The 19,439-nt window shown below is 44.2% G+C and overlaps 2 protein-coding genes across 4 annotated transcripts in view; both read left to right on the forward strand.

Moving 5' to 3' along the window:
* Nucleotides 1-19,439, forward strand: part of LEPROT (leptin receptor overlapping transcript) — a 95,354-nt gene that overhangs the window by 21,162 nt on the left and 54,753 nt on the right. The window lies entirely within an intron of this gene.
* The window catches only part of LEPR (leptin receptor), a 63,433-nt gene that overhangs the window by 19,967 nt on the left and 24,027 nt on the right, over nt 1-19,439 (forward strand). Inside the window, exons 1-4 of one of the 3 annotated variants that reach the window (XM_061469686.1) lie at nt 6,487-7,838; nt 11,111-11,169; nt 13,584-13,892; nt 14,890-15,007. In XM_061469686.1, the coding sequence (XP_061325670.1) occupies nt 7,780-7,838; nt 11,111-11,169; nt 13,584-13,892; nt 14,890-15,007 (545 nt within the window). In that variant the 5' untranslated portion in view covers nt 6,487-7,779. Of the gene's footprint in view, nt 1-6,486; nt 7,839-11,110; nt 11,170-13,583; nt 13,893-14,889; nt 15,008-19,439 lie in introns of those variants that run through there. The other 2 variants (XM_061469684.1, XM_061469685.1) reach the window with 2 other exon arrangements.

A 19,439-nucleotide genomic window follows, 5' to 3' on the forward strand; every position in this document is an offset into this window, starting at 1 on the left:
GCTGTAATTCAATACAGTGCAAGGCACTTCACTGGGGCATGATCAACTGCACAGGCAGGAGTTCTGCAGGAAGGATCTGAGGGTTAGGGAGATGTGCAAACCAAGCCTGAGTCAACACAGGCGCACTGTTGGGAGGGAAAAAAGCAAACATCCTTCTGGGATGTGTAAACAGGGTGCTGTCATGTAAAGGGTGAGATAGTTCCTCTCCCTAAAGAGTTTGGTTGCAGCACTTTGGACATTGCTCTTCAGAACAGAGGGCGAGCAGCAGGAATAAGCCTGAAGGAGATGAGTTCACCTTAGCAGGTCTCCAGATAAGATGATCTATAAAGAAAGACTGAAAGAACTGGACCTTCAGCTGAGGCAAAGGATGATCCGTATGAGACAATGACATAACATACACAGGACTTCTGAAAGGAGGAATTTCCTGTCTTCTGCCTTCCTCGGGTGTATGAAAAAAGAAGGGGATTAAACCTTTTAAAGAGAAAGAAATAAATACACATTAGTGTAGGTTATGTAAGGGTTTTATTTCTCTGGTTCACTGAACATGGGGAAATAGAAGAAAACTTAAATCTGTCAAATGTTTGTCTCAAGATGTTCTAACCCACATGGAAAGTTATTTTCTAGTGGTCCCTCCTGCCTAGCAGAGGCATGGCAGGGGAGACAGCTCATGACAGCTTTTACTCACACTGTGAAAGTCTGGGATATGCAAACTTCGATGGCTTCCTCACCTCAGACACAGATCAGATGCAGTCAGGTTTTCCAAACTGATGTATCAGATAACTTCAAATCGAATTTACCATCAGTTAGAGATGGTGGTTATGTTAATACGGGGTGAAACTGGCTGATGCTACTTGGAGGAAATGGCTGATGAATCACAGAAAGTCACTCAATAAATTAAAGCCCTTTGGTAGGTTTGTTTATGCAGCCCTGGTAGAGCTATTTACACAATACAAGATAGTTTGACACCACCTTCAAGTCTGTTTACTGAGAGGAGCTCGTAGTAGGTAAATACAAATGTTTTTCTTTATAGCTTATGAAGCAGAGATTCTGGGTTTGCATTTATGTTAAACTAATATTAATGAAAAGACACTATAAAGAAACCCCTCCGTTGCAAATATCTGGGACTTATGTCTCTGGTACAATGGTTCTAAACTCTTTTCTAACAGGGTTCACTCCTCACTTGAAGTTCCTTGACATAATTTCTGGCGTTTATGTTTTTAATTAGAAGTGCCTTTTGAATATGTGGCATTGCTTTACATATGTATCGTCTCTCTTCTCAAAGAGCTCCTTATCCGTGAAGGCAAACACTGAAGTGCAAAAGGGTCACTCACTGCTTGTGGAGTAAAATGTGACTTTTATCCATTACTCTTAAAAACGAGAGCCAGCAGGTAATGGATATGTGCATTTAGTGACAGGCCAAGGGGAATGGCTTTAAGCTGCCAGAGGGGAGACTGAGATGAGCTCTTAGGCAGAAGCTCTTCCCTGTGAGGGTGCTGAGGCGCTGGCACAGGGTGCCCAGAGAAGCTGTGGCTGCCCCATCCCTGGCAGTGTTCAAGGCCAGGTTGGACACAGGGGCTTGGAGCAAGCTGCTCTAGTGGAAGGGGTCCCTGTCCATGGCAGGGGTTGGAGCTGGAGGAGCTTTAAGGTCCCTTCCTGTTCAAACCATTCTGTTTTCCATTCAAACCAGTCTGGGATTCTGTGATATTTCTGAGATCTTTGAGATTTGAATGAATTAACCTCATTAAGAGAAAATAACCCATACAGGGGGATACCAGGCAAGCGTGGAAAGCACTGCAGAAGTGAGGAAGCAGGAGATAAAGTAGCTTCATTTCAAGCAGCAGCTGTGAAAGGTGCATTCAGACAGAGAGGGAGAGCTAATTGACTGACAGTGTAAGAATTGAAATTGGTGAGTGTGGGAAGGGCAGTTGTACTGAGTGGTCTGAAATGTGCGGTCACTCAATGTACTCTCTTTGGTAGCAAAGAAGCATGAGGCCTGAACTAGTGTATTGCATTGAGTTTTGTTTTTATTAGAGGCACAGACCTATTTAATCACTCTGTTCATAAACTTATTAAACCCCCATTTAAACAATTTAATTTTTGTCCTGTTGTTCCCATTAGAAATTGTTCCAGAAATGAGTCTTCTATTGGCCGAGATTTTAATAACAGGCCTAAATGTTTCCATGGCAGGTTTATAACCATCTGACTTAGTGCCAGTATTGTTCTTTGCTTTAACTAGTTCATAATTCCCTCTCTTTGGGGTTAACTTCCCAAATGTTCACCTCTCCCACCCCCAACTTGTTCTTTGTATGCTCTAGAAATCAGGTATTATCACACCCTGGGTTGGGGGTTTTTGTTGGTTAGGTTGTTTTTTTTTTCCCCTAACTCTTATTGTGTTACTCCTTAACAGATTTGGTTAAAATACCAGTGCCTGGGTCTTGCAATTTCACATGCTAATTTGCTCGTAACTCTGTTTTGATGTATTAAACTCTTCCAGTGTTCTCCCTACTGTGCCTATAGCAATTTTAGTTTCCTTGCTCCTCTGTTATCCTTCGTGCTCCTAATGCCATGTTCAACATTGTTATCTTCATGGCAAATGGAATAGATTCTTTATCTACGTTGGGGTTGTAGCCAACCTGTAATCTCTGCTTCTGCTGTTTGGTTTTGTATTTGTTCCAAGCTTCCTTTGGTAGGGTTTCTTGCCATATCTATGGTGACACCTGGCATGTGCTGGTTTGGGCTGGGGTGGAGTCAGCTTTCTTTATAGTAGCTACTATGGGGCCGTGTTTTGGATTTGTACTGAAAACAGAGTTGATAACAGGGATGTTTTCCTTCCTGCTGAGCAGCGCTTACGGACAGTCAAGGCCCTTTCTGCTCCTCCCTCCACCTCACCAACGTGCTGCTGGGGGTGCACAAGACGCTGCGAGAGGACACAGCCGGGACAGCCGATTCCAACTGCCTAAAGGGATGTTCCAGCCCATAGGACATCATGCTTAACAATAAACTGGGGGGAAGGCTGGTGGGGAGGCTGCTGCTTGGGGATGGGATGGACATTGGTTGGTTAGTGGTGAGCAATTGCTCTCATTCACATCCCTTGTCTGTCTTGGGTTTGATTTCTCTCCCACTGATGTCCTCCTTTTTAGTACAAATATTATTATTAGCATTTTATTTCAGGTATTAAAATGCTTTTCTCTCAACCCATGACTTTTCTCACTTTTACCTTCCAGTACTCTTCCCCCCCCCATCCCACTGTAGGCAGTGAGCAAATGGCTGCATGGGGCCTGCTGCTGGCTGGGGTTAAACCACAACTAGAGAGAAGGTACTCTTGGTGTGTGTTCTACTGTGGGCCTGATCCAAGCTGGGAATTCACATGTGTGTGAGAAGAAAGCACAAACGTACAAGGAAGTGGAGTTTTTATCTTAGTGACTGGAATTCTGACGTCCATGTGAGGGCAGCTCCTAAGCTACACATGGTGTAGCCTTTTGGAGAAGTACAGATTGCCGTGGTGTGGCGGTTCCTCATTCTAGAACCACTTTGTTTTGCCTGGGGATGTTTGCTTTTCATAGGATCATAGAATGGTTTGGGTTGGAAAGGACCTAAAGATCATCCAGTTCCAACCCCCCTGCCATGGGCAGGGACACCTCACACTAAACCATCTCACCCAAGGCTCTGTCCAACCTGGCCTTGAACACTGCCAGGGATGGAGCATTCACAACCTCCCTGGGCAACCCATTCCAGTGCCTCACCACCCTCACAGGAAAGAATTTCCTCCTTATATCCAATCTATACTTCCCCTGTTTCAGTTTGAACCCGTTACCCCTTGTCCTGTCACTACAGTCCCTAATGAAGAGTCCCTCCCCAACATCCCTATAGCTCCCTTCAGACACTGGAAGCTGCTCTGAGGTCTCCACGCAGCTTCTCTTCTCCAGGCTGAACAGCCCCAACTTCCTCAGCCTGTCTTCATACAGGAGGTGCTCCAGCCCCTGATCATCCTCATGGCCTCCTCTGGGCTTGTTCCAACAGTTCCATGTCCTTTTTATGTTGAGGACCCCAGAACTGCACACAATGCTCCAGGTGAAGTCTCACAAGAGCAGAGCAGAGGGGCAGGATCACCTCCTTCGCCCTGCTGGTCACGCTCCTTTGGATGCAGCCCAGGATATGGTTGGTTTCTGGGCTGCAAGCGCACACTGAAGCCGGCTCATGTTCATTTTCTCATTGACCAACACCCCCAAGTCCTCCTTGGGCTACTCTGAATCTCTGCTCTGCCCAACCTGCAGCTGTGCCTTTTCCCCCTGCAGGCCTGGTCTTCACAAACTGAATACCCAAAGACCTCATTTTAACAATTCAAGCCAGAAGTGACATTTAGTTCTAGCTATTAATGGTCACTGTCCCATTTCTTTGGTATGGCTCTGGGGGTTTAAGTTAAAGTCTTTGCGCTGACAATCCACGTATAGCTGCTATTAAAACAACATTAGCTATGGAGGAGTAGTGAAGAGATGAAAACGGTCTCCCTGCATCCTCGTTGTTCACAGAAATGTGTAGTTTATGAGATAGCAGGAAATAATGATCTGTCAACATATCGTCACAACTCCATTGTGAAGCACTGCTCGATGTGCTGTTGAAGTGACCTGTACCTGACTGAAGCAGACTTTTACAGTCTTTGTCCTTCTGCTGACAAATAGGCAAAATTGGGTTCTGAACAATAATTCACAACATTTATGTGTATAATTTTGTGAAAATTCAGAGATCCGTGGGACACAATGAATAGGTTTAATACAACAAAGCATTCCCTGTGCTTTTCTGTCTCCTTTGATGTTAATAACCGGCTATTTTGTACAGCCTCCACTGTTAAAACCAACAACCGGAATATTTAAGGTGAACATTAATTCAGTTCTGAAGAAATGTTTGTGTGGGTCCAGGCGGCACCGACTGTTTCCTGGAGGCTGGAAAAGAAACCTGGAGAGGGGCTTGGGACAAGGGCCTTCAGGGACAGGCCAAGGGGAATGGCTTTAACCTGCCCGAGGGGAGACTGAGCTGAGCTCTTAGGCAGAAGCTCTTCCCTGTGAGGGTGCTGAGGCGCTGGCACAGGGTGCCCAGAGGAGCTGTGGCTGCCCCATCCCTGGCAGTGTTCAAGGCCAGGTTGGACACAGGGGCTTGGAGCAAGCTGCTCTAGTGGAAGGGGTCCCTGTCCATGGCAGGGGTTGGAGCTGGAGGAGCTTTAAGGTCCCTTCCAACCCAACCAGCAAGGATGGGCTCCCCGTGCTGGGATGTGTGCAGACTTTCCACCTCTTCAGTATGAACGCACTTACTTGTTCGTAGGCTTTACTAAGAACGAACTGGCTGCCTGTGCTGTAACTTTTCAGCTCGATGCACCACAGCTCAACCCCGCTCTGGTGAGGGAAGCGATGGCGGTGACTGGACACGGTTTGGGCTACAGGGCGACCAGGGCTCTAACGTACCCGTGTGACCCCCGTCTTGTGTGTGAGGAAAGCCGAGCCCTGCCCCATCCCCATCCCCATCCCGGGGGGTTACGGCTGTTCTGAGGGGGCACCGGCCTCCCCGCCGCCGCCGAGCCGTGAGGTAACGCGGGCGGGGCGCCAGGACGAGGCGGGGCCGCGGGTGGCGGCGGGGGCTGAGCGGGGCCGCTGAGGGGAGCGGGCGGCAGCGGCGGGGCCCTGCTGCTCCCGGCGGGACGCGGCGAAGCTCCTCGGTTGTGACCCCGGGAGATCCGTGAGTTCACTTTCGGCTTTTATGTCCTCGCGTTTCTGCACTTGAGGTTTCCGGCGGCCTTCCCGTGCCCAGAGCGGGGGGCGCCGCACGGTAAAGGACTTCGGTTGTCGCCAGGACTCGCTGAGGGGTGTGTGGGACTGGTGGCGAGCGTGCTCCTTCCCTCAGGTCAGCTCTGCAGGGCCAGCCAAGTTCGGAGGTAGCACGGTGCGCCCAGGTCAGACCTGTGCCCTCTCCTTTTGTTCTCTTGAGGCTTAGTGCCTGAGGCAAAAGTAAAAAGGAAATCTTTCGTGTGGTTTGGGAGTCAGTGATGCTGTTCTGCTCGGGTGGAAGAGTGCTTTGGAAATGTAGTGTTAGTTATGGCGTTCATAAACAAGAGTTTGTAACACCGAGAGCCCTGTAACTACCAAGCGTGGCTATAGCATGAAGGAGGTTTGAGTAGCAGATGACTACAGGAGCCCTGCGAGGAAAACCAAATACATGTTCAGTGCAAAGCAACGAGGCAAAGTGCATGTTAAAACCACTTTTCTCTATTGCTGACTTAGAACCGGGACTATTCATGGAGCGTCAGTCTCAAACGGTGTGTCAGGAGCGTGCACAAAGTTCAGTACTGCAATCCAGGCCAGACCGCGCTGTGACTGAATGCTGGCTAGTGGGGATGCTGTGCTCCCTGCCGTCCGTCCGGTGCCGAGGGGAACCTACCCGTGAGCAGTGTGGATGTGTGAAGTGAAGGGGAAGCTCCACCAAAATCAGGAGGATTTGTACAACCTGCAGAAGGTCTCCACAGTTTGGGATGTTTTGCTGCTGGGCCACGAGGAGAGGCTCCATCAGCACACTTGGAGCTCGTTTTGCGGCTCTGGGGTCATGCGTGAGTGAGACGAGGGTAACTGCTGCTAGTTCCACTGTACTGAGCATGTAGGAAAACACGGAACTTGCGTTGCTTGGTTAAGGATTTCATATTAAAAAGCACACGTATTTAATGCTAGTCATGCTCATTGCTATTTAGCATGTTCCATTTACTCTCAACTCCTCATTAGTAATGTTTTCTAATACACTAAATGACAAACAAATGGGATGAAATTCCAAGCCCAGGAGGGCTGACCAGCAACCATTGGGCATGCCAAAACCAACAGGACTGGGAAGCCCTCAGCACCATTAAAGAGCAGGCCAGGAGATGTGCGGAGGCATGATTACTAAAATATGGCTATGCTTTATAGAGATCTTTTAAATATTTAAGGCCAGCTGTAGTGGAGTGCTTGCAAAAGTCAGGGACAGTTTGTGTGCCTGTGGGATTATGTGCCTGCTTCCCATTAACTAGCAGCTGTTGTTGTTTTCTGGGGAGGGTGGGAATAAGGATGGAGAACTCCAGACTCTATGTGTGTGGGGTGCATCATTTGAGGGAAGAGAGATCCTGGCAACTTTCTATACATATCTATAGGCTTTCAAATTGCTCATTGAAAAACACTAATGTATTATGCTCTGATTTTACAACATCTGCTGATCTGTTCTCTTTGTTGCTGTAAAAGCTGGGGAGAATTTTACAGCTTGAGTTTAGTGGTGTCACGGTTGTGTGTACCAGGGTTGTGCTGCTAGCTGCGTCCAGGATGGGTTGTGGAGGCTTGGCACTCGTGGCCACCAGTGCCACCCTCTGTTCACTGTTCACACTGGACAGGTAGACCTGCCTCATACTGCGGTCCTTGTTTCACATCAGACCTCTTTCTGGAGTTCACAAAGGAGACCTGCACAAATGGAAGTTATCAAGGCAAGAAAGTGAAATAAAAAAGCAGCTCCAGAAAGGAAAGGAAAACTTCCAGTGCATTTTCCATGCCCAGTGAGCAGGTGTCTGTGGATCACAAACTATGTTTGTTTCAGGCTGTGCTGAAAATGTTTCCCTTGCTAATATGCCAGTGGGTTTTATAACTTCTCAGCTGGCCTGTAAAGGCAAACGATTTGACTTTCAGTGTTGTCTTCCTTGTCATATCTGCTGTGTTTTGGTTTTAATCAGATGGTTTTGTCAAAGCAGGGCTTGCTGAAGTTCATTGCACAGTGTTTAGCATGGAGAGGAGCACAATATTTACATATGAAATTGGAAACTTCTTGTGCACAGCAGCAAAGTGGGTGGTTTCAGAGTGCAGTATCTTAACATAGACCTATTAAAAAGGGCCTTGATACCTCCTGTTTTATAGATACTTCTCCAGCCACTCATAAAACCATTTGTCCTTGCTGTGTGAACTTACTCTGACTGGAACACAGCTATAGTTACAAGCTTTTCTATTTCTCCTTTAACTTCCTGTTCCCTGTAACTCTTCTTGTAAAACTTATATTCTGCCTACAGTGCAGTTAGGAATTGTGATAAGTTCCGTATTCTCACTAGAAAAGGTATTTGTCCAGTCAAGTCTTACATTCAGCTTGTCCTGTCTGTAGGCATCTCCTTTGACCCAACTCCTGTGTAAAGTTTATGCAAGCACTACTGAACTTTGAAGAGAAAAGGAGCAAGTGCTGGTGACATGCAGCTTACTTTGCTTTGAGGTCATGTACAGTACTATTTATTGTTCATGGATGTTGTTGGAACCAGGATTAAAAAATAACACCTTTTTAAAAAGCAACCTCAGGCAGTTGCAATAGGAGTAGGAAGAGAAGATGTCTCAGGCTGGTCTGAGCTGTATTTTTGCCTTCTAGTCCATGTATTGTTAATTATAGTTAAACCAGTGCTGATATCGGAATCTCTTTGATTGCTCTATCTGGCCATTTTTATGGTAGCAAGAAGTGAAAATGCCGTCATCTCCAGTAGACTACAGAATTATAGCTTTCCTTCTTTGAGGGGCAGGTGGTTCTGGGGACCTGTGGTTGCTTTCTTTCCCATCTACAGTAGGTATTGCAGGGTGAAACTAACACAGCAGCTGCTGTTAACACCATTAACTATTTGTCGTCTTAATTCCAGTAGCAAGTGATGTGATGGTTCACATTCTGCTGTGAAATAGTACAATGGAATATGTGTAGTTACCAAAATAGTGGTTCTTTCCTTCAAGGAGCAATAGGGCTGAGATATTAGGGTGACAGCTCTTGCTTCTTGTGCCTGTGATGGGAGAGCAAGTGATGGACCACAACTTTATGGATTATTTAAAGCCCTTGATGGTGGAATTTTTCTACTTGTTTTGAAAGTGAGAGCTTTCAAGCATTTTCACCAATATCTGTGATGTATTGGTAACTTTGATAGGCTTTTGAAATGTATGTCTGATTTTTTTATTCTCCATATGGAAGTGATTTCTGCCAGTTTCCTACTGGGAAGTGGTTGAGCTGTGAACAAATTTTTGCTACACCTGTAGAAGAGGGAAATGACCTGTTTTTCATTAAACCATACATCTAATAGTATGAGCACTAGTGTACACTTATGTCAAGTAAAGTATTTTAAAAGGTTGGGGGTTTTATTCAGTCAGAAACTTTGGAAAAATCTAGATAACTTCAATCATCTGCTTTTGGAAATGATCCTGGCCTGTACCTTTGTGAAATGGCAGATTTAATAGAGGTTGTAGCTACATAATTCCTCTGGCCTTCATGGCTCACCTATTAAGAAATAGGCTAATGGAAGAGGTGTGGGTAAGGCCTCCTAACAGCTGTGCTGAGAGGCACATTTTCCTCTGAAGCAGGGGTTTGTGAAGCACTGCCTTTGAAATGTTGAGCTTTCCTCTTTAATTGCTCAAAATGTAGCTTAAAATGCACTCTGATTATAACCTGGGTGAATGGGGAGGAAAGTGGCTGGGACTGACTCATCTTGTAGACCAAAAGGAGGATGGTCTGTGCTGAAGGAATGGCTTGGCTCTGGCTGGATTTGCAAGGGCTCTCCTTGAGGGAAACAAGCTTACAGGGAGACAAGAATACTAAAATATTGTAGCTTAGGTTGTCTGCTGCTGCAGGTGGGTGCTATTTCTGTTAAATCACCTCTGCTTTAGGCTGTGCACAAGGCTTAAATCAGTGTCAGGGTCACTGGATGATCATATCAAGGTCTCTGGTGAGGGCAGAGGGAGAGATAGCTCTGAGTGAGGGTGGCTTTCCGTATAGTATTCTTTGGTTTTATTAGCAGCCACTGGTTCCTCTGTGGGGCTGACCCTCCACTCCATGGGGCTTGTTGAAGTGCCTGGGTGCGACAAGGGGGGTGTATTCAGACTGTGCCCTAACAGGAGTGGTGAAAACCAGGAAGGAATCACCCTTTTTCTCTCCTAATCTTCTGTGCCCACATACACTTTCCTTCCAGGCTGCAGAACGAGCTGCTCTGTAGCCAGTAAAGCGACTCGCCCATTGTGGCAGTCTGTGTGTAACATACATGTACATATAGTCTAGTATGTGAACCCTAAACTGGAGGGCCAGTGGATTACACAGTGTTGGCACCAGTTCTTTTGGCAACATAGATGTGCTCAAGGAAATTGTTCTCAGAAATATTTAAGGAATGAGAATAATTTGGAGGGACTCGCTGAATCTTATTTCTTGCCCCAACATCCCAACATTCTCTGTCTTACTTGAGCTGTAAATTTTACTGATCATTTAGTTTTGGTTAACTGCAGCAGCAACCAAAATCTGTATGTTTTACTCTGATACCATCTACTGAGCTGCTTTTTCTTTTTTTTTTTTTAAGTTTAAAAGTGCTTATATCTGGGGTTTACAGAATTTATATAACTATGGGATGAAAATAAGAAAGACCGAAGTACCTGAAGTGAAAGAACAATATTGAAATACTGCTGTCAAGTTCAGTGAAGTTGTTGCTCACATACAAGGGGGAATGGCTTCAACCTGCCAGAAAGCAGACTGAGATGAGCTCTTAGGCAGAAACTCTTCCCTGTGAGGGTGCTGAGGCGCTGGCACAGGGTGCCCAGAGAAGCTGTGGCTGCCCCATCCGTGGCGGTGCTCAAGGCCAGGTTGGACACAGGGGCTTGGAGCGACCTGCTCTTGTGGAAGGTGTCTCTGCCCATGGCAGGGGTTGGAGCTGGAGGAGCTTTAAGGTCCCTTCCAACCCAAACCAGTTCTGGGATTCTATCATTCTATGAAATGGGTGCCTGAGTGCTTCAGTGTATGCTACAGTTTGAAAACTGATAATCTGTTGGGCAGTTTGATTGTTTGGATTTGTAGTGCCCTTCAGGTGATCAGCCCAGAAGGTGAATAATGATCAGCAGAAGCCTGAGAAATTAAGTACTAAATAGCTCCAATGATGAAAGAAAGATCTGTATTGATATTCAATTGATATTCTAAGCAGCCTAAGAAATGTGGTTTTTTGCCTTAAATGGCATTCTGATTTTGTTCTTCCTTTCTGCTTATAAGCTGTATCAAATGAATCTTATTAAAATAATAGACTGATAATTACCAGCTCTCAGTTAATTTTCTCTATATTTTTCAGATCAGCTCTCCAAAACAAGATGTATTGGCAAATCAGTCTGACCCTGCTTGTGCTATTGGGTAAGTTACTAAAACACGTAATTCTGTTGGAAGTTATGTACAGTGAAGAGTGATCACCATTTCTGTTTTACAGTGTTGTTACAAGTCATGCTACTGGGTTAGTATCTCATCACAACATGCAACTGGAATATGCAAAGGATTTCATGTTATCATTGTGTGGAATTGAAATGTTGACACCCTCAGCTTGTGCCTATGTGTCTTATCCCCAACAGCAGTGCAACTTTCTTTTAAGATCAGGAAGCATCAGTAGAAAGTGTGTGTTGAGTCAAGATGCATTCAAATAAGTGCCCCAGTGAGAATTTCATAAGACAGAAGTTCATGGGGAATTTGTTTTTGTTTGGTAAGTCCAAAACCAGAAAGGAAAATCCCAGTTCCATCAGAACTGCGGAGTTTCTGTTCAGTGTAGCCAGGCTGTCAATGAGTTGGAGCTCTGCTTTTTCAGGTAGCTGATATTCTAGCTTTCAAGTGCACAGTGTTGCTGAAGGGTGCTCAGCTAACTGCAAATGTTGGATGTAGTAACATCTGTAACAATACTGGTGAATGCTGCTCAGAGACAGGTGGTTTTTGCCTTTTTTAACTAAAATAGGAACTATTTAAAGGCTTTTGGTGATGATGCTTAGGGAGAGAGTAGATGCTGTAATCCAGTGAAGTCAGGTTCAAAATGTGTGTCTCAGGGAGTCTTCATCAGGCTTCAGAGCAGTTGGTTGCTCACTGATGGCCTGTAATGACTGCAAGTCAGTGTATCTACTAACTAGCCATCTTCACCTAATTCTGAATAAGCAAATAGCTATGGCTGGCATCTTTGTAGCCCTGTTAACCCAGACATGCAAATACACAGCTGCTCTGGGGACAGGACTGTTAAATGATGGTTTCTGTGTGCCTGTGTCATGGACAAACTGTTACATCTGTAGCTGGAAAACATCCTTAATTCATGCTGTGTTTTTTTAATGGGCATTGAAGAGCTATAGCAGAGCTGTATTAAGCCCTCTTGCAATGCATTTTAGTTCTCTTTTTTACATTTCTGCGCACACTTTGATTTTATAGGGTTTAATTAATGCCTTGGGGTTGTTTGGTGTGATCTGTGAGGGGGAAGTGGTTTTGTAGGAAAAGAGGTGATGGGCAGGAATTCCTTCCCACCCTCAATGAATGCTGTGGACTGGGTACTACATTACTTATCTGTCCTGCTTCACAGGCAGTCATGTCACTTACTCGTTTGTCCTTTTTTTAAATCATGTATTATGGACTAATAGTGTGTTTGGTCAGCTGAATCCTCCACGTCCATCCAGGAGGCTCAGTGAAACTGGGATTTACAAAGGCACAAACCCTGTTAGATGAGAGAGGAGGAAGGAGCAGAACTTCAGGAGTCTAGAATACAAGATCTGTGTAAAGAGGAAACAACACTTTAGCACTCTGCATAAACGTAGTAATGTAACACAACGTCTGCTTTTAAAGTAGCGTGAATCTACTCTTTTAAAGTTTTCATTCTGTGAAATTCATTCGTTTTTTATCTTTTAGCTTATGCTTATATGCTATTAAACAGTGCTAGAGAAATTCTGGTTTTCTTTTTTGCCTATTCAAGGCATAGAGCATCAATTAATTTCTATCTGATGGACTGCTTAAAATATTTCTGCCCTTACTGAGTGAAAAACTGCATGCAAAATGCACAAATACGCACATACCTTTCTGTAACTAGAGCTTTACTCTTTGAAATTCACACAGTGTTTTAGAGAAGCCATTTCCAAAACTAACATGCTCATCATTCTGAAAATCAGTGTTAGTGTAATTCAAGCTATGACTGACCAATGGGAGCTACAAATGTGGTCAGAGCAGTTTTATTTTGAAGAATGCAAGTCTGATGGAGATCAGTCTTTTCCTACGTCTCATTTCCCACATAATGCCCTGGGGTTGTGTCATTACATCTACTGGATATTCTTGTAACACTGTCCTTTGGTATCTAACAGTTGTAATGTGATTATGTGTTATATTTACAATGGAATGATTTTTTCTACAGTAACAGAGCTGTGTTATAAGAGCTGGATTGCAAATGTCCCAGCACTGCAGGGGGAAATGAGACCTCTGTGAACCTGGGCTTATGGTTCACTGTATTTTGAATTACTATAAGCCAATTTATCCCAAAGAGATGCTTCCCCTACAGTCTTGGTTTGTCTTTCAAGAGGCTGAGAAAACAAGAAGCTAGGTGTAGTGACTCTGGGGAAAAGGCTGACATCTGTTAGTTGTGACACCAGTTCAGAGGGGATGATTTTAGTCATTTTGTCTGCAGCTCAGAGAATAGCCCTGGAAACAGTCTGATTTTTATGTAATGTATGTATTTCTCTATAACACCAGCCACTCGGTTTTCATTGTCAAGTAATGTGAACTTTTAATTTCTCATATCTTTGCCTTTGTATCTGCAGACTTTCTTCAGATGGCAGTTGCCCACTGTATGCTCCATCAAATTCCTTCCAGGAACTTTACATTACCCTGTATGCTGCTAAATGAAACAGTTTTGAGTCCTTTCTCTGTTGGAGTTGTAGAGAGCTGGTCTGGTTTGAGGAGAGGGCATGGAGCATCCAAAACCGAACCTCCCTTGCTAATGGGTGAAGAAAGTTTTCTGTGCTGCCTTTGGAATGATAGCAACATTGATTGTTCTTTGTACAGAGCAAGCATGCAAGCAAGGAAGTTTATTCCTTCAGAAATAAGTAGCTCTGCTGCTCAGGAAAAAGGTTGGTTTTCCAGTCAAGGGAGTAAGAAGTTACTTCTTCAAAAAGAGGTTGGGGTTTTGTGTTGGTTGGGAGGGGGTGTATGTGGGTTGTATTGATGGGTATTCAGAGCAGACAACACAGTCTGGTCAAACCCTTCCTCGCAGTATTCTGTACTGGAAGATGAAGGAAATTGCATAGCACAGTTTCAAAGGGTAAAAAAAGTTGGCTGCCTTTCTAAGGAAATGCTGAATAAAATATGTGGCACTGCACAAGCCCAGATCTTCAAAGGTGTTAGATGCTATGAGAAATATTTTAAGTATTTTTGTGAATTTGGGCTTTAAACTCCCTCAGAAGGTGGGGGAGATGAAGAGCAAGTGCCATCATTTCTGCCTGGACCGTGATTGTGCCTCAGTAAATATCAGTACATGGCTTAGGTTGAATTAGTTTTCCCTAGGCTGGTCTCCTGTAAACCACAGTCTCTGAGGAGCATGGAGCCTCTTGGCATGCTGCTATCAGTGGCAGGAGTCTCACTGACCTCAACAGAGTTAGCATTTCATTCTACGAGAACTATCCCATGGAGCAAATAAATCCCTGTTACAGGCTGCCACACTAAATGTGTTGATGTTTTGTGTTCAGTACAGATGCGTCTACGCATAAAGTATAGCCACATAGAGGCTGTACCAGTTAACAGTAGCAAAACCCTCAACCAGCAGCAGCAACTTCATTTCTTTCTTCCCCTTGTGGCCTGGTCTGTAAAGCCAGGTAAAATATATTCCTTCTCTAACAATTAGAATGCAGCAGTATCAGCCCTTAAAGCGTTTAAGGGCACACACTGGTGCCCAGTTCAGCAAAGATTACTCATAAACATTTGCACACTTGTGGTCCACCCTCACCTTCATGAGTATCTGTTACTTGTCCTCTCTTTGTGAGTGGATTTTACCCTGGCTCTTCAGCTGGGTTTGGGGTTTGTTTTGTTTTAATATAGTTCATAAATGTTTAATTTCTTTCTTTTGCTCAGATTCAAATTGGACCATTGAATGTTGGACTAAAGGCAAGCTGGACCTGCTGGTTTGTACTCTGAAGTTTTTGAAGCTGAACTTGAGAGATGACCTGAAGGTTAATCTTTTCTATACTGTGTAAGTACAGACTCTGTTAAATTTGTCACTCTTAACATTAGAAATCCAAATTGCAGTGTGGTGTTGCGTTAGCTTTGCAAGCAGATGATACATTATGAACCTTTGTCTTATCTAAAAGTAATTTTGGACAATATGGAAATGGTTTCTGTCTTTAAATGACAAATGGTTGCAGTGGAGAGTCCCTCTCCTCTGTCCTTTCTTAAAATACTTTAATGAAATCAGTATTGACTTGAGAATATCTTTGCTGTTACAATAGCTTAATTTAAAGCTGTGCTTTTGGTTTTGCCTTTTTTCCGCTTTTGGCCATAATGTTCTCTCTCTTGAAGTAATTACACTATTTAATATTAATACAATGCCAAATGCTACTCTGATCATGTTGATGCCTCTGAGGGACACTCACCTGCGCAGTTGTCACTGTGTGAAATACCTTCTGGGATGGCAATAGATGGTCGTCATTCTGACTGGTGGGTGGGCAGATCTTGTACATGACCTGCCTGAACTGATCACAAAAAGATCCATTTGATTCTACTTATGAGGCCACACAGATTGTTCTGAATTACTGATAGACTGGAAGGAATGGGGTGAACACACAGACGTAGGAAACAGGTTAAACATCAATAGGTGAATAAGCTGAATTTACAGTTGATTACTTCTACTTTAAAAGCTAGATATCACACAACTTGCCCCTGGAGTTAGGGTAGAAGCAGGTGTATTAACTAGTAATAACTGTACATGTTTGGTTGACATAATACTTCAAAGCTGAAATCAGATTTTGAGTGGGTTCCTGTTTCCAGTGTTCCCCATTACTTTGATTTCTGATTCTGGGTGTTTGTGGGGGAAGTAGATCTGACTTTGCCTCTGTTCCATCCAGTCTCAACTGCAATAGGAAGATCTTTGCCACTAATCCTAGTGTGGTAATCTCTCTATTGAATTTTTCTGGTATGCCTAACACCCATGGAACAAGGGATTTGAGTCCAAGCTGGGATGAACAGGCTCTTTGTATGAGGAAGGGCATTCAGTAAGCGTCATGCAATTTGTGAGAGCAGCCCCTATAGACTCACCAGAGACTTTGTGGCGTTTCTGTCTTTGATTACTTTGTGCTGCAGAGCTGAGGTGCAGCGCAGGCCCTCACATGGGAGAACTTACTTCACTCCCCACATTTCATGTTCCTATTTCTCTTTTCAGGTCCTTGTCTTCTGGGGGATCAGCTAGCAAAGCAGTTGAGGTTTTGGTGAGGTGACAGCTTTCCCTGTTGGTCTTGCTGATACCTTGACATTTTAGTCACATCAGCCAAAATACCTTGAAAACATTCCCAGTTTTAAAAATATGCATTCCTGGCATGTGTTTCTCCCTGGGAGTCTGGAGATCAAGCCAGAATTCTCACATACAGGACAGGCAATGCACTAAAATAATGACCTAGAAGAATCTACAACAAAAAAGCTCAAGTCCTCAGCAGCTTTTAATTTTTTCAGCATTGAAGTAGCATCCTTTTATTTTACACATCCTGCTTCTAAATGGTACCAAGTTACTTTGAATAAGAAATGTTTTCTTCTGTCCGAAGCAGAGCTATCACAGTATATTCTATAAGAGGTAATGACAGGGCTTTTACCTTTCCTAGCAGCATGTCTTTGGGAGGAGGATTTTTCTGAAGCTTAAGTAGACAAATGAGGCTGATTTTTCCACCAAAAGTGAATGTGCTTTCCAGTTGTATGTATTCTAGGAATGCTGTAAACCTTGATGGTTAATTACATCAACTAAAATCACTTTGCCTTAGGGATCCTTTTGTAGTGACACAGATGAATGCTTCCAGTTTAATTTTGAGACTGATTATAATTTGCCCTTTCAGCAGATGGTGATGTATATGATGAACTGATATCTCAGACCTATTTGAAGTACCTTTGAGGCTTTCCTTTAGTTCTCTGCCTAAGCTCCCATGTTTTTAAGGAGAAATCATGCAATTTGCCTGGAGGCTGATGGCTTACTTGAGTGCATCAGTTACACATTGACCCTTCTTCAGCTGAAGAACATTAACCTTGCATTAGAGACTTACCCTCTCAGCAGCCAGGCAGCCATCAGGTGTCCTGCAGTTTAATGGGACAGCTTGTTCAAATCAGTCTTGTCCTAGAGCTACTGTCTATCAAATACATTGAGATACCTTATTGAATATCCTTAGAGCCCCAGACAGCTTTGTCCCATCAATTCGTAATAAAGAAATTGCACAATAAAGGGCTTGCAATTCCTTTATTTCTGATATGTCTCAGTATAGCTGCCTAAAGGTGATGTTCTGCCTTTCCTGAAATCAGAGGAATTACACAAGTTCATGTGTTTCTTCCGAAAACAATTCTGACCTTTCGTTTCTGGTGTTCTAATTGCAAGAAACTGATTAAAATTCAGCAAAGACATTCTGCAGGGTCGTATTTAAAGTCTCCAAGTTTGCCACAGGTTAATTCAGCAGCAGTACCACCACCTTCTGAAGCGTGGTTGAACTGTGCACCAAAATATAAACCACCTAGGAGGTGTTAAGGTGTTGACTGTGAGAATTCCCTGTGCAGTGTTTGGAGTGGAGAAGAAAAGCAAGCCTTGGACACATGCCCTTGTTGCAATGTTAATGACTTCTGGGGTTCAGGGCATGCAGTAGTTACTTATTTTTGTCCTCTTCTGCAGTGTCTTATGCTTTAGTCCCATGTTCCCAGCTTAAAGTCGCATTGTCTTTGCTCATTGTCTCTCCCTTCTCTGCCAGCCATTAAAACTTAAGTCCAGTTCACTAGTTTGCTGTTGGATCTCAGAGGTGGGCTCTGATAATCCCTTCTCAAAAGTCCATATGCTTAGTTCCTATCTCGTTCATGCTTACCTCTCTGTGCCAGGACAGATCCCTCCAATTCCAGCAGCCAGCACTATAAAACTGAGTGAGGACATAGTATACACTTACGTATTTTATATGCCCTCTGTCTTTCCTTCCCCCCACCACAGTTTGGGTCTGGCTTAGATGTGATCAGTGCTGCATGATGTAAAGTGCTTGTTGAACAGGGATTTATAGCTCCTCTAAGTCGGTGCGCTGCAAGTGTGATGGAAAACTCCAGTTTTTAATAGTCTATTGCTTTATTTTAGGTTTACCCCAGATATCTCCTCTCATTCTACGGAATGAAGGCACTGACCTCTTCTGAACTTGCGAGGGCTTTATAAGCATAAACTCCTCCAAAGTCAGTATGTACAGATTAGGAAGGATGGTTATTCTGTGACAGGATCCCTCTGCAGCCAAACTGAAGATGATGGGCTGCTCATGCAGTCCCAGGCTACTGTTGATCTCCAAAGCACTTTGGCTTTCTGTTGTTTTGCTTGTGATCAGCTCTCATGGATTTAGGCCAGGCTTAGCAAGTTGGAGTAAGTTGATGTGGGGTCCTCAAGGTTATATCCTGCATTGATCTGTTGAGATGGTCCCTGTGTCTTGCCAGCCCATGGGAATGCAAAGCTCATTACCCTGCTTTTGTATCTGGATATCCTCCTCCAGCAGCAGACCTGGCATCTGGTAACATAGCTTGGTCTTTCCCCCGTCTGTGCCCTGGCTGCCTGCAAAGGTAGTGAGCTGGAAGAGAAGTCTAGAGCAGAGAAATGAGATACTGGTAATTCTCTGTCACACAGGAGTGGAAGACCTGCCTGGCCTGGAGCCGTGGCTGTTCCTCCAGTTACACTTGAATCCCTACACACGGCATTTTATACAGTAAAGCAATCAAATGGGCTTCCCCATCCGTGGCAGTGTTCAAGGCCGGGTTGGATGGGGCTTGGAGCAACCTGCTCTAGTGAAAGGTGTCCCTGCCTGTGGAACTACATGGTCTAGGATTCTATGCAAAAGTTTGTGTGGTGGAAACAGCGAGAAATAACATCTCATGCCTGTTTACTCACAAATAAGTGGCCTTTGAAACATAATGGCACAACATAATATGGGGAGGAGCTTTCTAGCACTTCCCACCCCCCCCCCCCCCCCCCATGCACTGGGACTCATCTGGGTACAGATAAGCTCAGTTTGATGGTTAAAAGTTGAAGTAATGATTAGGAGAAAGCTGGGGGCAGTGATGGGGTGGTAACTGCTTTCCAGATAGATCGGATTAAAGACATGGTTTGATGAGAAGCCTACGGATTGATTGTGGTTTTTTTGAGACTAATAACGTCTGTGATCAGCAGTACAAGGCAGGGAAACTTAAAAGACAATTCTGCGAAGTCTTTGAAAGGAAATTCAGAGAAAGAAGTGGAGCCGCAACTAGAAAACCAAAAATATTCCAAGTAATTTAAAAGCTCTGTGTTTGCCAGATACCATCAGTATCAGGTTCCATAATTCTCCTGTCCTAAATTCTGTGGGTCCTGGTAAAAAGAAACAGCTTCAAAGAGCATCCTAAATACAAGGTGGATGCATAACATGTGTGTGTGGGCATCAGTG

Source organism: Pezoporus flaviventris, unplaced genomic scaffold, assembly GCF_033815535.1.
Source record: "Pezoporus flaviventris isolate CSIRO_AGI_PZ_B2104156 unplaced genomic scaffold, CSIRO_AGI_Pfla_v1 ptg000059l, whole genome shotgun sequence".
Lineage (NCBI taxonomy): Eukaryota > Metazoa > Chordata > Aves > Psittaciformes > Psittacidae > Pezoporus > Pezoporus flaviventris.